The following is a 15,025-nucleotide window of genomic DNA, read 5'->3' on the forward strand; positions in this document are numbered from 1 at the left end:
TTCTCAATTGTATATTGTATATCATACTACAAGGAAAAAGAAAGGGTCAGTTCTAGGAAGGGGAAGGCTGGCTGTAGGCATTCCAGCAGACACCCAGGTGGCCTCACTGATTGCAGACCTGCCAGGGGAGGCCCCAGCAAGGTGCTAAGAGGAGCCCTGAGCTCCTTAGCAGCTGAGCAGGGTGTAGACAGGATGCTGCCTGGACCCCGCTCAGAGAGGTCTGAGATGGTCCATCACTGCGCCTTTCTGTAGGTGTCACTCTCCCAGCTTGAAATTAGGAGGCTGTCTTATTGTCATGCCTGAAATGAAACAGAGAGAGCTGTCTTAGTTAAGTCACATTCTCAGATAGTAGCTTCCTCTTGATTCCTGAAAAAATGTATTATCCCAGGAGAAAATTTCTCCAAGGAGATGAATGCATCAAGGGGCTGTGTGGTGCCCACCTGGTGAGCACACATGCCACAGTGAGCAAGGTCCTCGGTTAATGCCCCTGTGCCGACCTGCAGAAAAGAAAAGCTTCAGGAGCTGGAAAGCAGAGCTGTAGGTGTCTCTCCTTCTCTCCTTCTCTGTCTCTCCCTCCCATTTTAATTACTGTCTCTAGCCATTAGGTAAATTGAATCATTATCAAAAGAGTTAAATATATTAAAACCTAGTCAGCACAGAGTAGAAACCTTCCCTTTTAACACAATACAGCAAATTTGTGCAGCCCCCACCCAGACTGTGCTGCCAGAAGGATGAAGTCCTGCCATTGTTGGGATGTGATTCTCTTGACATGTTTCAATCAACCAGAACAACGTGCGTCTCACACAGACTGGTTGCTAGACTAATCTCACATGGCCTAGGCTCACCCAGACTCATGGTGTAGATGAGCAGTGTCCAGGAGCCTGGTCACCTTTGTACCACTGGCATCAGTCAGGAAACAGGCACCTACCTCTAGCAGAACAGGGACCAGGATGGAGAGCCTCACTCCTCCCTCTCCTCCTCCTTAAGCTCTGTATGGTTGTGGGTGCACAGCACGGCCATGAGGCAGGAGAACTGAGTGCAGGTGGCCTCCTCCTTCTGGTGGACCAGATGGACACAGTCCCTTATATCCTCCACTGCCAGGTTCATGGGGACAATGGGGTTGCCCAGCGCATAGTTGTAGAGTGACACTTTGTGGGTGGCCCTGTCCCCACAGCCCATCAGAGAGTCAACCCTGAGCTCAGAGGTGGTGAGGTCCAGCAGAGGCAGCCATGAGAGGGCCCCGTGCAGATGGGTGGACACGGAGCTCTGCCAGATGCTTTCCACATCATGGAGGGCGGTGACAGTGTCACCCCTGTGGCCCACAGCCACCAAGATGCTCTTCTGGTGGCCTCTGCCAACAGAGCTGCCCAGGGTCCAGGTAGAGTCACCTCCAACGCAGAGACCTGTGAACATAGCAGTGGGTTTAGCAATGGACAAAGGAGGCACCCCAGGCAGCAGATCAGAGGCAGTGAGAGGATGAAGGACTCGGAGAACCAAGGGGCCGAGGGTCCACTACCTCACTGACACAATTGCAGAGGGACTGATGGGGAGAGCAAACCCAGTCTTAAATCTAGGAGACAAGTCCTGCATGTCAGCAGGAAAATGTTTAATGAGAGTTGAGACAGGAGACCAGGACTCCCTAGTTTTTACTGAGTTTGAAGGTGTGGAACTGGAGTTGGCTTTTTAATTGAGAACTTAAGAGATTTCTGTAAAGTTGAAACTAGAAGTTATCATTCTGGGTCATTGTTAATTCCGGTGTATATTCTGGTCCCATTTCCCCAGGGAGTTTGGTTTTCAGTGTCCTGAGCTTGTTTTCAGGAGGGGATAGATGGCCAGAGGTGGCACTTGCAGCAAAGGGTGCAGTTCCCCTCTCCCCTGCTGACGTGACCTGGGGACCTGGGCTTGAGGAGGAGCTGACCTGGGGTGCCCTCTAGTAGCTGCTCCAAAAGGAAGGACTCCTGGCGGCTGGAAGCTGAGCTGGAGTCTTCCTGTTCCTGTGACAGGTCCTCAGTCACAGGCGGTGGTGCCATTCTATTTTCATGGTGATAGTCACAGTCAGTGAGGAGAAATATCCAAGCATAGGTTCGGGCTGAGGTGCCGTGATGAGTCCATCATGACCACAGAATGTGCCCACAGCATGGCAAGGGAGCTGTGTTTTTCTTGGAGACATGCATGGTTTCTGGGGGCTACTGGGTTCCTTCCAATCCTGTGTCCCCCCATGGGACTGGTTTTCAGGGTCATGAGCTTGTTTCAGGAAGATCTTACCTGGTAGGAGGCATTACAGGAACCCAGGGGGTCCCCTCTCCCCTGATGGTCTCCACATGCCAGGCTGGGGGAATCATCAACTTCTAGTGGAAGCTCCTCAGTGGCCAGCATTTGGCCCACTTCATGCTCCTGCAGATGTTCGCCATCTAGATGGAGAGAAACCTCAGTCTAGGTCCAGGCTGACCATGAAGAGACTCACCTCATGTAGAATATGACACACGGGCCTTCTCCTGGACCTTCTGTGCTAAGAAGGCTGTGTGTCTGTGTCTCTGTGTCCATGAATCTGACAGGAGACCCTGCCCTCACATGTGCCCAAGAACAATGTTGACAAAATAAAGAGGAAGATGCTCTTATACATTCCTGTGCCTGGAATGCCATGAATTCCTCATGAAGAAGAGCTCTACAGAGCAGCCCAATCTGCCACAGAGAAAGAAGTAGAGAAGCAAGGACTGTCCCTAGAGCCTGTTACAGAGCAGTGAGCTGGTCACTGTCTACTGAATGCACGGAGGCCTGTTGCCTGCGCTTTTCCCTGTCAGAAGGTATTGAAGCGAAGCTGGAAACCATTTACTTTGAGTCTTTGCAGTTAATGTCTCACTCCAATCAGCCTCTTCTCAGATTGTCCTGACACTCACCTGCAGGTGGCTCTGTGGTTTCTTCCATTCTGAAACTCACAGGTCCCTGATCATCTTCCTCAGAGTCCTGGGAGAGAAAGAACTCAGGGTTACAATAAACCTTGGGAATGAGCTCTGGAAGAACACATTTCCCAGCTGCTCTGTTTCCCCAGAGAGAGAGAGAGAGTGGCCTGTGTCCAGCACCAAAGCGACTTGAACCCTGGGGGTGACTGTGGTTTAGAGTCGACACTAGAGTTTAGTGATTCCTTGGGTTTTCAGTGCATGTTCTGAAGTGTGTTGACAAGGATATGTGGTTTTCTTCCTGCTTGCTCTCTAGTCTCAGGATATACACACAGGTAACTCCCAGTTGAGTGAGTAATTTGTAATTTGAAGTGTCAACTCTCTTGGGAGTCCGGCCTTAGCGTTGCAGGTTAAGCACACATGGCACAAAGCACAAGAGCTGGTGTAAGGATCCCAACTCGAGTCTCGGGCTCCCATCTGGAGAGGAGTCACTTCATAGCAGTGAAGCAGGTCTGCAGGTGTCTATCTTTCTGTCCCCCTCTCTGTCTTCCCCTCCTCACCCCATTTCTCTCTGTCCTATCCAATTATGATGACAACGTCAATCATAATTACAGACATATAACAAGAGCAACAAATGGAATAAATAAATATTTTTTAAAAATTTAAAAACTGTAAAAAAATGTCAACTATCTAATCAAATTATTGGAAAGAAAAAACCCACAATTCCCCCAACGTGATGAGAAGCATTGCCTGGTATATGAAGAAGCAGGAAAGTGTCATCAATGCTGCAGAGTAAAGGCCAACCCTGACATGATGCAGATGCTCAAATTATGCAAAAGAAAAAAGAAAAAAACCACAAACTTCTACTCCACCTATTGACATGATATAAACAGAAATATGTTCATGATGGATAAAAATTAGCGAAGAAATTGAAGTAATTTAAAACCAATCATTTAGTAGCTTAAAAAATATCTGAAAGTCACATATATTCAGTCCTTATTTAGTCCCACCAGCATTATCACTGGAGCTTTGGCAGGCACCACTGCCAGTGGCCATTTTTTCCTTTCTATTTTATTTGATAGGACAGAGAGAAATTGAGAGAGGAGGGGGACTGAGAGAGAGAGAAGAGACAGAGATAGAGACACCTGCATGACTGCTTCCAGGCTTGTGATGTCTCCCCTCTGGGTCACTGTAGGTGAGGACTTGTGTGTTCAACCCACTGTGTTAACTGCCCAGCTGGAAAGGCTTATTCTTTATTTAATTTAATTTAATTTAATTTATTAGAGACATCCAGAAATAAGAGAGGTATGGGGTAAAAGAGAGGGGGAGGAGAGAGAGAGAAAGAGACAGAGGGTGGGGAAGAGAGGGAGAGCTGCCTCTCTGCTTCACCACTCACAAAGCTTTTTCCCTGCAGGTGGGGACGAGGGCTGGTACCCAGGTCCTTACACATTATAATATGTGAACTCAAACAGGTGCGTGGAAGGCATATTCTTGACACACTAAGTTGCTAGTGGAGACAAGAGTGGAAGGAAGAATTGGTTTTACAATAGATCAGTATAAATTATTCCACCATAAAGGTGATAATTGAACAAAGAGCACACAGTGCCCAAGGAACCTGCATGCATTATCAAAGGGTCTAATATATCTGTAAGCAGATCTCATGAGAACAATACAGAAAACAGGGAAGAAGAACTACCTGAGCTCATAATGACTAAAGGTTCCTAACTCAGTGAGAGAAGTCAATCGACACATTTCAGACAGATACTCAAAGTTTCTATGCTCAAGTTCACATGACTCATTTCTCTATATTCCATAAATGTGTGAAGCCATCTAATAGCTTTCACCTCCTCACTTCACTAAGCATAATCACATTCATTCTACCCCCCCCCCCCAATGGAAGTGTCAAATTATCTCAATGTTTGTGAGGCAATGAGATGGTCAGCCATATCTGGGTCGCCCGACTCATCATACTGCTTTAGTAGTTGCTCACATTCAGCATCAAGACAAGGCGTATAGTTAGCACGTCTCCCACGAGGAATGGCTTGGGAAGCTGCTTTGAAGATGGCTTGGCGGAAGCGCCTGTAGGAATCTTCAGAGGGCATAGAGTTAATTGGAATTGCAGGAATAGATTTGTTGGTAAGATCACTGAACAGACGCCAGTTTGCTTTCCGAAAGTTCCATCTTAGTTTCTCCGAGCACAGAATCAGTGGGAGCTGGAGACCAATGTGGATGATAGCTGGGTGGTGATGACTGTGCGGGAAGATCTTGAGAACTTGTCTCGTAGCGGGAAAGGTTTGGCCGTTGACTGTGCTAATCCAGCACAGGTCGGGTGACGAGTCTTTATTCCATCTAGCACTGTGAAAAGAGCCTGGTTGTTTGGGATCATATAATAGGGAGAGGTCATTCGCTGAAGCCCAGTCGGCTAAGATAGAGCCGTCAGCACGAGTGGAGGAATATCCCCAGTCTTGGTGATGACTATTAAAGTCTCCAACGTAAACGGCTGGGTGATTCGGGCTAGGCAGGACCTCGTTATCCCATGAGGCACTGGGAGGCTTATATACGTTGACGAGCTGAATAGATCCAACAGTAATGGAGTCGTAGAAGGTCGAAGAGGCCATATGGTAAACGTCCGCAAGACACGATTTGGCGTAGATGGCTCGGCCATGTTTATGATGGAGATTACAGCATATTAAATCGAATCCACTGATGGTGAATCGAGCAGCTTCATCAACTGCTATATGTGTTTCTTGTAGGCAGATAACATCTGTCTGATGCTGTATCGCCAATTGACCAATAAGAACGTGTTTGGCAAAGGACAGCCCCTCAACATTAAGTTGGAGGACTCAAAGAGCAGGACCAACAGCTTGAAAGCTGGTAGGAGCTGCTTGTTGCTGCTGGCGTGCTTGATGCGGCATGCCAAGCCCACTGGCAGCAACTCAAGGAAAGTCTGAACTTCACCCACTCAAGTAGGAAGGCCTGGAAGCTTCTTCACAGACTGGGTGCCGGTAGCCAACCCCCTCCCGTCTCCCATCCTCCTGTATCTCCAAACTCAGTGGCCAGTCACCTAACTCAAGTTGGACGTGCTAAGATCGACCCAGTCTGGAAAAGAGAAATTTCCCATGAATGGTCATCCCACTTCCAGTTATCTTGTCCATCTCCAAAACTCTCTCCCTTTACACTGTCTGAACTGGAAGACGCTTTGAAGAGGGTTAAACCGGGAACAGCTGCTGGCTATGATAACATCACCCCAGAACTCATTCTTAACCTGGGTCCCGTGGCAAAGAAGTGGCTCGCTTCATTCCTGTCCCACATCTTGGAATCTGAGTCTATGCCCAAAGTTTGGCGTCGCGCGAAGATTATAGCGGTTTTGAAACCAAAGAAAGACCCAACACTGGCCGCCAGCTATAGACCAATTTCTCTCCTCTCCGTGTGTTACAAACTCCTTGAGAGGCTGCTTCTGTCACGTATTTCTCATCTTACAGAGAAATTCCTATCACCCGCCCAAGCTGGTTTCCCCCCAGGAAGATCTACCTGCGAACAAGCCCTGGCCCTCTCAACTTACATTGAGAATGGATTCCAGAAGAATTTAAAGACGGGTGCTATCTTTGTTGATCTCACAGCAGCCTATGACACGGTCTGGCACCGTGGTCTCCTAGTCAAGATCTCAAGATGCCTGCCTCCATGGGTGGCCAACACTATATCGTTTCTTCTCCAAAACAGAAGATTCCGGGTGCATCTGGGTGACAAGTCTAGCAGATGGAGACTTGTCTCAAGTGGCCTCCCCCAGGGCTCTGTTCTGGCTCCTACACTATTCAATATTTACATCAATGACCTCCCAGAAACTTCTTCAAGGAAGTTCATCTACGCTGATGACATCTGCTGTGCAACTCAGGCATCAAAGTTTGACATCCTCGAGGAAACACTCATGAAAGACATGTCTCTGATATCTGATTACTGTAAAAAATGGCGACTAATCCCTAGCACTGCAAAAACAGTATCATCTGTTTTCCATCTACACCATGCCTCGGCCTCGCGTGAGCTTAATGTGCAGCTTGGCGATAGGAGAATCCGGCATGAAGCCCAGCCAGTCTGTCTTGGCGTTACTCTCGATCGCACCCTGTCATTTCACGAACATCTCATAAAAACTGCAGCAAAGGTGGGCGCGAGGAATCACATCATTGCAAGACTGGCCAGCTCCTCATGGGGTGTGATCGCTTCCACACTACGATCATCCTCTCTGGCATTATGCTATTCCACTGCAGAATACGGTGCCCCAGTATGGTTCCGTAGCCCACCCTTCATTTATCAAAATAATAATAATAATAATATTGTTGGGGGGGTAAGTAGATCCTGTATTCCAGGAGCTCTCAGGCCCCATCTCCAACACTGCATGTGATAAAATGAGGTTCTGGTCCCCTCATTCCCCATTAAGAAAGGAAGGGGAGAAGGGAGAAGGGAGGGAGGCTGGCTGGCTGGCGCAGGCTTATCGCACAGTAGGTCGAAGTGTGAGGCCTTGAGTTCAGCTCCCAGCACAGCATACACCAGAGTGTGCTCTGATCCACTGTCTTTTTCCTACGCTTATGAAATCCTTTAAAGGGATACAGTTATTTCTTTCTCGTTTATTTACTTATTAACATGAGAAAGAGGAGAGGGAGAGAGAGGGGCAGAAGTAGCGCGTCACTCTGGTACATGTGGTGTCAAGAATCAAACTGAGGACCTCATGCTTCAGAGCCTAGCACTTTATCCACGGCACCACGTCCTAGAACACAGGTCTAACTTACTTTTTTGAAAGACAGACCAGATTGGGGGCTGGTCAGTGGGGCACTGGGTTAAACGCACATCGTACTAAGCACAAGGACCCACACAAGGATCCTGGTTTGAGCCCTTGGCTCCCCACCTATGGGGGGGATGCTTCACAAGCAATGAGGCAGGTCTGCAGGTCTCTCTCTCTCACTCACTCACTCTACTCCTCCTCTCTCAATTTCTCTGCCCTATCTAATAAAATGGAAAAAGTGGCCACCAGGAGCAGTGGACTCATAGTGCCTACACCGAGCCCCAGCGATCACCCTGGAAGCAAAAGAAAGACCAGAACTCTGCTCAGTTCTGACTTATGTGGAGCCAGGAACCAAACCTGGGACCTCATGTGTGCAAGCCCTGTGCTTTACAGCTTCTCCCCAGCTCCAGGAACTGCTGTTTTCCCCATCTCTCCCAGCCTTCAGGAAAGCAGGCTGGCTCCCTGGAGGAGGCGTGTGCCTGGGCCAGGCAGCAGCAATGAGTAGGAATCTGATGAGTGAGATGAGAACTTGGTGCGTGGCCCCTGCTTCTCTCCTGAACAGCCAGCTCTGGGGAAGCCGGGACGCCTGGATGAATGGTGCTTCCTCCACCCTGGGCCTTGGGGCACGGGGAGAAAGGGGTGCTCACCTCAGGGTGAATGCACAGGTTCTTCCGGGAGCTTAGAGCCAGCCCCAGAAACGGCAGCTTCTCGCCCTCCTGCTTCTCGTAGAAGTTGAGCAACTTGCGAAGCTCTTCTATCACCTGTTCCCGCCTGGCAGGGAGGCAGGGAGAGCGGCTCTCACTGAAGGCACATGGGTCCCAAACACCCCCAAAGCCGTGGTGACAACCACAAGAGGGGTACCTGAGGCCCAGGGAGAGTGTGTGTGGGGAGATGCAGCCCTGGACTGGGGCCTGGCTCACCTTCTCAATCTCAGGCACGGTTCTCGAGCAGTAGATGAGCTTAGTCACCTCCAGCGGGTAGGCCTGCCAATGGCAAAGGGTTCAGCGGCCGCTCCGCTCCCCACTCCCCGCCCCGCTCCCAACACACACACACACACACACACACACACACACTCTCTCTCTCTCTCTCTCTCTCTCTCTCTACCCCCAGAAGGGGGGACTCACTCGCTGGTAGGCCATGATCAGGGCCAGCAGGGACACCGTCTTCCCTGTGCCCGAGGGCATCTCCAGGACTCTGTGACCCTGCGTGTTGCGGGAGAGAGGGACAAGACATGGCATCTCAGAGCCTCAGGTACATGAACCCTGGCCACAGGCCCCTCAGACCACCACCAGCTTGGAGTAGGGGGACTGATGCAGAGTTAAAAGGCTGGGCCCCGGGGGTCGGGCGGTGGCAAAGTGAGTTAAGTGCATGTGGTGCAAAGCACAAGGACCAGCATAAGGATCCCAGTTCGAGCCCCTGGCTCTCCACCTGCAGGGGAGTCGCTTCACAGGTGGTGAAGCAGGTCTGCAGTTGTCTTTCTCCCCGTCTTCCCCTCCTCTCTCCATTTCTCTCTGTCCTATCCAACAATGACGACATCAACAACAATAAAAACAGCAAAGGCAATAAAAAGGAAATAAATATGTAAAAAAAAAAAAAAAGGCTGGGCCCCAGGGGTGGTGGGTTTGCACCTTCCAGCACACACACTCCAACTACCTCTAGAGACTTTGCTTTGGTAGCAGGGGCTTCACTGGGGTTTCAGAGGATGGGATCCCACCATTCCCAGTGAGCCTTTTTTTTTTTTTAATGCCACCAGGTTATCAATGGGGCTCAGTGCTGGCGCTACAAATCAACATTATTTCTCAAGATTATGAGAGTATGGAGAGAGAGAATATGAATGAGAACGGGTAAGGTGGGGAAGAGAGGCCTGAGCACTGCTCACTATGGCGTAAGGTGGTGTGAGGGATTGAACCCACAACCTGTGAGGCCTCCGGCATGCAAGCCAGTGCTCTAACAGGCCAAGTTTGCTGCCCTACAGGATTTCTAAAATACAGTCCAGCGCCCCAACTTGCACATGCCTGAGGCTGCGAGGTCCCAGATCCAGTCCCTGGGATAACCATCAGCCGGAGCTGAGCAGGGGACTGGTCTTATCATTCTTTCATTAAAAATCAATCTTTATGCTGTACTGCACCAAAGTAAAGGACTCTGGGGGTGGGGGGGCTACAGGTCCTGGCACATGACAGTGGAGGAGAACCTGGGAGGGGGTCAGAGTGCTTTGCAGAAAACTGAGAAATTTTACACATGTACCAACAACTATATTTTCTGTTGACTGTAAACCATTAATCACCCACACACACACAATTAAAACGCTAGGGAAAGAGAGAAACAGACTGGGGGTATAGATCCACCTGCCAACACCCATGTCCAGCAGAGAAGCAATTACACAAGCCAGAACTCCCACCTTCTGCACCTCAAAAAAAAAATCTGGTCCATACTCCCAGAGGGGTAGAAGTGGTAGGGGATGATGACCAGAGGGCTCTGAACTCCCAACTCCATCAGGTACCAGAGAGAGCGAAGGAGGAAAAAAAAGATTCGGAAGTAGTAACAGGTGTAGGTGTGACTTAGAGAGGAAGAGATGGCAGGACCATGGGGGTGGGGTGGGTTAGTCAGATCTATACAATTATAGTTACAGAAAGAATAGTCAGCCTGGGAGTAGGGCGGTAGCGCAGCGGGTTAAGTGCACGTGGCGCAAAGCGCAAGGACCAGCGTAAGGATCTGGGTTCGAGCCCCCGGCTCCCCACCTGCAGGGGAGTCACTTCACAGGCGGTGAAGCAGGTCTGCAGGTGTCTGTCTTTCTCCCCCCTCTCTGTCTTCCCCTCCTCTCTCCATTTCTCTCTGTCCTATCCAACAACAATAATAACTACAACAACAATAAAAACAACGAGGTCAATAAAAAGGAAATTAAAAAAAAAGGATTTGTCAGCCCATTTCTGTGACCTTGGGAGAACTACTGCAGTTTCCAACGGAGGGGATGGAGATGCAGAACTCTGGTGGTGGGAACGGTGTGGAATCATTCCCGTTATCTCATAATTTTGTGCATCAATATGATCACATCACTAATAAAATCAAATACAAAGCAATCTGTACAAAATCAAGAGCGCAGGTGCAACCCCCCCCCCCCCCAACCTTGGCGTCCAGCGTGCGCTTGAGCTCCAGCATGTAGGAGAACTGCTCCGGGTAGATGTAGTCGTAGAGGAAGTGGACCAGCAGCCCGTCCACGTCGAGCCTGGCGGCGGGGGGCTGCGGTGAGCCCGGCCCCTCCCCAGGCCTCACTCCCCGGCCGCGGGGTCGGGGGCCCACGACACCCCCAGCCTCCCGGGAGTCTCGGGATCCCCCGGGGCAGCTCCTTGCTGACCGGCCCCGTTACCGCCCGGGGCTTCCCCCCCTTCACCCCCGGCGTCCCCTTTTCCGCTCCGAGCCCTAGACTCGCCCGCGGGGAGCCCCATGTCCCAGGCCCGGACGACGAACCCCGACCACCCGCCCCCATCTCACTTCATGGCGACGGCGGTGGTGAGCTGTGTGTAGAGCCGCCCACCTCATGAATATTCATCTCCCGGACCGGCTTCCAGGGGGTCGCCCCCGCCTCTGGCGTGACACCATTGGTGGATCCCGCCTGTCACTCCAGTGGGGGGATAGTGCGCGTGCGCGCGGCCAAAATGGGCGAACAGGCTGCGGGGAGAGCCGCCCAAGGAGGTGAGTCGCGCAGGATCGCCGAGTAGCAAGTACAAAATAGGGAAGAGCGCCGAGAGAATCGATCTGTTTTTTTTTTTTTTTTTTGCATCCGATCTTCATCCACCGAGATTAAGAGTAAGGAATGCAATTTAAAGGCAAGTAACGGAGAAATTACTTGCAGACCCTCTCGAGGATGACACATGTAAAGTGCCTGCTTTGTTCTAGATTTCCCTGAAATAACTCTTCCCATTTATTGGCTCCGGTTTGCCAAACACTGCCTTATGAGCTTGTAATGGGAAGACCTTAGTTGGGTGGTTATGTTGTGGGCTTTGGAAACGAAATACCAGGGCTCAAATCCTGACGCCTTCTACTACTAGCTGAGTGACCTTGCTCAAACCACTTCTCTGCAGTTCAGTTTTCCCAGCTGCAAAGTAGGAACACAATCTGCAGACAGCTATCCAATGTAATATATATAACTCTTGTACTTTGTGCCACCTGTGCTTAACCCACTGCACTACCGCCCAAGTCCGAATTTAAATGCTAGCTTTTACAGGTCCGCTTGACAAATTTGTTCAAAGAGAATTATTTACTGTGTGCCGGAACCGGTGCATGGTGCTGGGGGCACAGTAGTGACCGAAAGAGTCACATATCCTGTCCTTAAAATGCATAAAGATACAAATAAATGGATCAGGTGGTGGCACACCTGGGGAAGCTCACGTTACAATGTGCAAGGACCAGCGTACAAGCTCCCAGTTCCTGGGGCGGGGGGGGGGGGGGGCTTCACAAGAGGTGAATAGTATTACAGGAATATTTCTTTCTCTACCTAATCACCCCCTTCCCTATCAATTTCTCTGTCTCTGTCCTAAAAGAATAAAATAGACAGGAGTTGGGTGGTAGCACAGTGGGTTAAGGGCACGTTGCACCAAGCACAAGGACCGGCATAAGGATCCCAGTTTGAGCCCCCGGCTCCCCACCTGCAGGGGAGTCGCTTCACAGGTGGTGAAGCAGGTCTGCAGGTGTCTGTCTTTCTCTCCCTCTCTCTGTCTTCCCTTCCTCTCTCCATTTCCCTCTGTCCTAACAACGCCAAAATGCATAACAACAACAATAATAACTACAACAACAATAAAAATAAACAAGGGCAACAAAAGAAAATAAATATAAAAAATAATAAAATAAACATATGAATACGATCACAGGTACACCAAGCATGCAGGCAATTTCAGGAATCCAAGTGAGTACCGACCAGAGCACAGTGGTGAGGAAACACTTCCTTACAGCAGCGAGGTATGAGAAGGTACGAGAAGAGGAAAAGGAAGGATGAAGGGCGCGGGGCGGTAGTGCGGCTGATTACGCGCGCGTAGTACAAAGAGCTGAAGAACTTTGTAAGGATTGGAGCCCGGTTTGAGCCCAAAGCTCCCCAACAGTAGAGGGGTCGCTTCCCAAGCAGTGAAGCAGGTCTGCAGGTGTCTTTGTCTATTCCATTCTATCTTCCCAATCTCTCTCAACTTCTCTCTGTCCTATCCAACCACAGCAACAAAAATGGAAAAAAAAATGGCCACCAAGAGCGGTGGATTCACAGTGCAGTACCCAGCCCCAGCGATAACCCTGGAGGTAAAAATAAAGAAATAAAATAAAATAAGAAAAAGAAAAGAGAAAGGGAAGGGCCAGGAGGGATGGACGAGGGAACAGTGTTGCAGACATGGTGGCCTCCATAGATAAAAGCTTAGAGGGTCAGGTGGTGGCTCACCTGGTTGAGCACATGTCACAAGGCGAGCGCCAGGACCTGGGTTCAAGCCCCTGGTCTCCACATGTAGGGGGGAAGCTTCACAAGTGGAGAAACAGGGCTGCAGGTGTCTGTCCTTCTCCCTCTTTTTTTTTTTTACTTTTAAAAAAAGAATTATTTATTCCCTTTTGTCCTTGTTTGTTGTTGTAGTTATTATTGTTGTTGTTATTGATGTCGTCATTGTTGGATAGGACAGAGAGAAGTGGAGAGAGGAGGGGAAGACAGAGAGGGGGAGAGAAAGATAGACACCTGCAGACCTGCTTCACCGCCTGTGAAGCGACTCCCCTGCAGGTGGGGAACCGGGGGCTCGAACTGGGATCCTTATGCTGGTCCTTGCACTTTGGGCCACCTGCGCTTAACCCACTGTGCTACCGCCCAACTCCCTCTTTTTAAAAAAATTAATATATTATTTATTTATTTATTTTGTTTACCAGAACACTGCTCAGCTCTGGCTTATGGTGGTGAAGGGGATTGAAACTCCGACTTTGAAGCCTCAGGCATGAGAGTCTCTTTGCACAACCATTATGCTACCAGCCCCTGACATATATTAGTATATATAATGATTTATTATTATTTTTTTTTCCTCCAGGGCTATTGCTGGGGCTCGGTGCCTGCACTACAAATCCACTGCTCCTGGAGGCTGTTTTTTTCCCTTTTGTTGCTCTTGTTGTTTATATTATGTTAATTTTACGAAAGCCTTGCTCCACCCAGGATCATGGTGTTAAGGAACCTCAGAGCACTGGGCATGAAAGTCTCTTTGCATCACTTTACGATTTCTACCCGTTTATATCACTAACTATGTATCTTTCTGTATCTCTAGCTTTCATCTCTAAACATAACAATAAAATAAAACGTGACAAAATAGTATGTAAAAAAGTAGAAAAACAGGAGCCATTTGGTTGGGTCTAGTCTCCTGTAGGTTGCATTCTGCTCCGTGTCCACAAGGCGGCGACATAACACAGCAGGGCCCCTGCTGGGCGGGCCTTGCTCCCACTGCACTGCCCCTTGGTCTGGACTAGTTGTTGCTTTGGGCAGGGTGCTTGCAGTCTGTTCCCGGGATCTGTTCTTGGAGCTTCCTTCCCAGGAGCTGGAGAGAGGCAGGAGACAGTGTTCACTGCCCAGAGCACCGGCCTTATAAGGCTGAGTCTCCAGGTTCCCTGGCCTGGTGGGGCGGCCACAGAGACAGAAGGGTCCTGGAGCTCTGCCTTTGCTCCCCCTGTGTCTGTGCCAGGGGCCAGTCCCCTTCCTTCTCCTGGCCTGCTCCAACCCCCTGCCAGGAAAAAAGCGATTTGAGCACCTGTGCTGGGCTGCTGGGCTGTGAGGAACCCACTGGAGTTCCCAGACTCCAGGCACAGGGATCAGGGATGGAGCCCTGTTTGCAACCTGCAGAGGGAGGAGAGGTTTCATGCCTGAGGTTCCAAGGCTTCAGGTTGAATCCCCAGCTTTCCAGCATAAGTCAGAGCTGAGAAGTGCTCTGGTCTCACTCTGATTTAATTGATTAATTAATTAATTAATTAATTAATGTATTTAGTATTTTACCAGAGCCTTGCTCAGCCCTGCATCGTGGTGAGGCAGGAACCACAGAACTCCAGGTAGAAGAATCTCTCATCAGCATTATGATTCTACCCCTGCCCATCTCTCTCTCTGTATCTTTCTCTCTGTATCTCTAGCTTTCATTACTAAACATAGAATAAAATAAAATATGAAAAAAAGTAAATAAAAAGGAGAGCTTGGGCAAAAGTGACTGCCTAGTAGTTACCATCTTTCTCTCTTTCAACCTCTCTCTCAATACTCAAAATAGTAACGAAGTAAAATTATTTTCAGAAGAAGTCCTTGGCTGTGAGACAGCTTCGTAGCTAGAATCAGTCTCTCTGTATCTCTCTCCCTCTCTCCATAGCTAAA

The 15,025-nt window shown here is 49.5% G+C and overlaps 1 protein-coding gene across 1 annotated transcript; it reads right to left on the reverse strand.

The window, feature by feature from the left end:
- Positions 1–1,854: 1,854 nt before the first annotated feature.
- Positions 1,855–11,141, reverse strand: LOC132537049 (general transcription and DNA repair factor IIH helicase subunit XPD-like). The gene is made up of 6 exons (XM_060186489.1): positions 10,795–11,141; positions 8,796–8,873; positions 8,592–8,654; positions 8,319–8,432; positions 2,898–2,964; positions 1,855–2,411 (listed from the first exon to the last, which is right to left on the reverse strand). Exons 1-6 carry the CDS (start codon positions 10,825–10,827, stop codon positions 2,251–2,253), a joined length of 516 nt encoding a protein of 171 aa, XP_060042472.1. The 5' UTR covers positions 10,828–11,141; the 3' UTR covers positions 1,855–2,250.
- Positions 11,142–15,025: the final 3,884 nt, after the last annotated feature.

The sequence above is a fragment of the Erinaceus europaeus genome, chromosome 2 (genome assembly GCF_950295315.1).
Source record: "Erinaceus europaeus chromosome 2, mEriEur2.1, whole genome shotgun sequence".
Lineage (NCBI taxonomy): Eukaryota > Metazoa > Chordata > Mammalia > Eulipotyphla > Erinaceidae > Erinaceus > Erinaceus europaeus.

Bases quoted from the DNA above. Each gene is read 5' to 3' on its own strand.
- LOC132537049 (XM_060186489.1), bottom strand. From the start codon at position 10,827: ATGCTGGAGCTCAAGCGCACGCTGGACGCCAAG. The intron at 8,874-10,794 runs GTTGGGGGGGGG...CGCAACACGCAG, and splicing joins AGCGCACGCTGGACGCCAAG to GGTCACAGAGTCCTGGAGAT. The intron at 8,433-8,591 runs GTGAGCCAGGCC...AGGCGGGAACAG, and splicing joins CCGTGCCTGAGATTGAGAAG to GTGATAGAAGAGCTTCGCAA.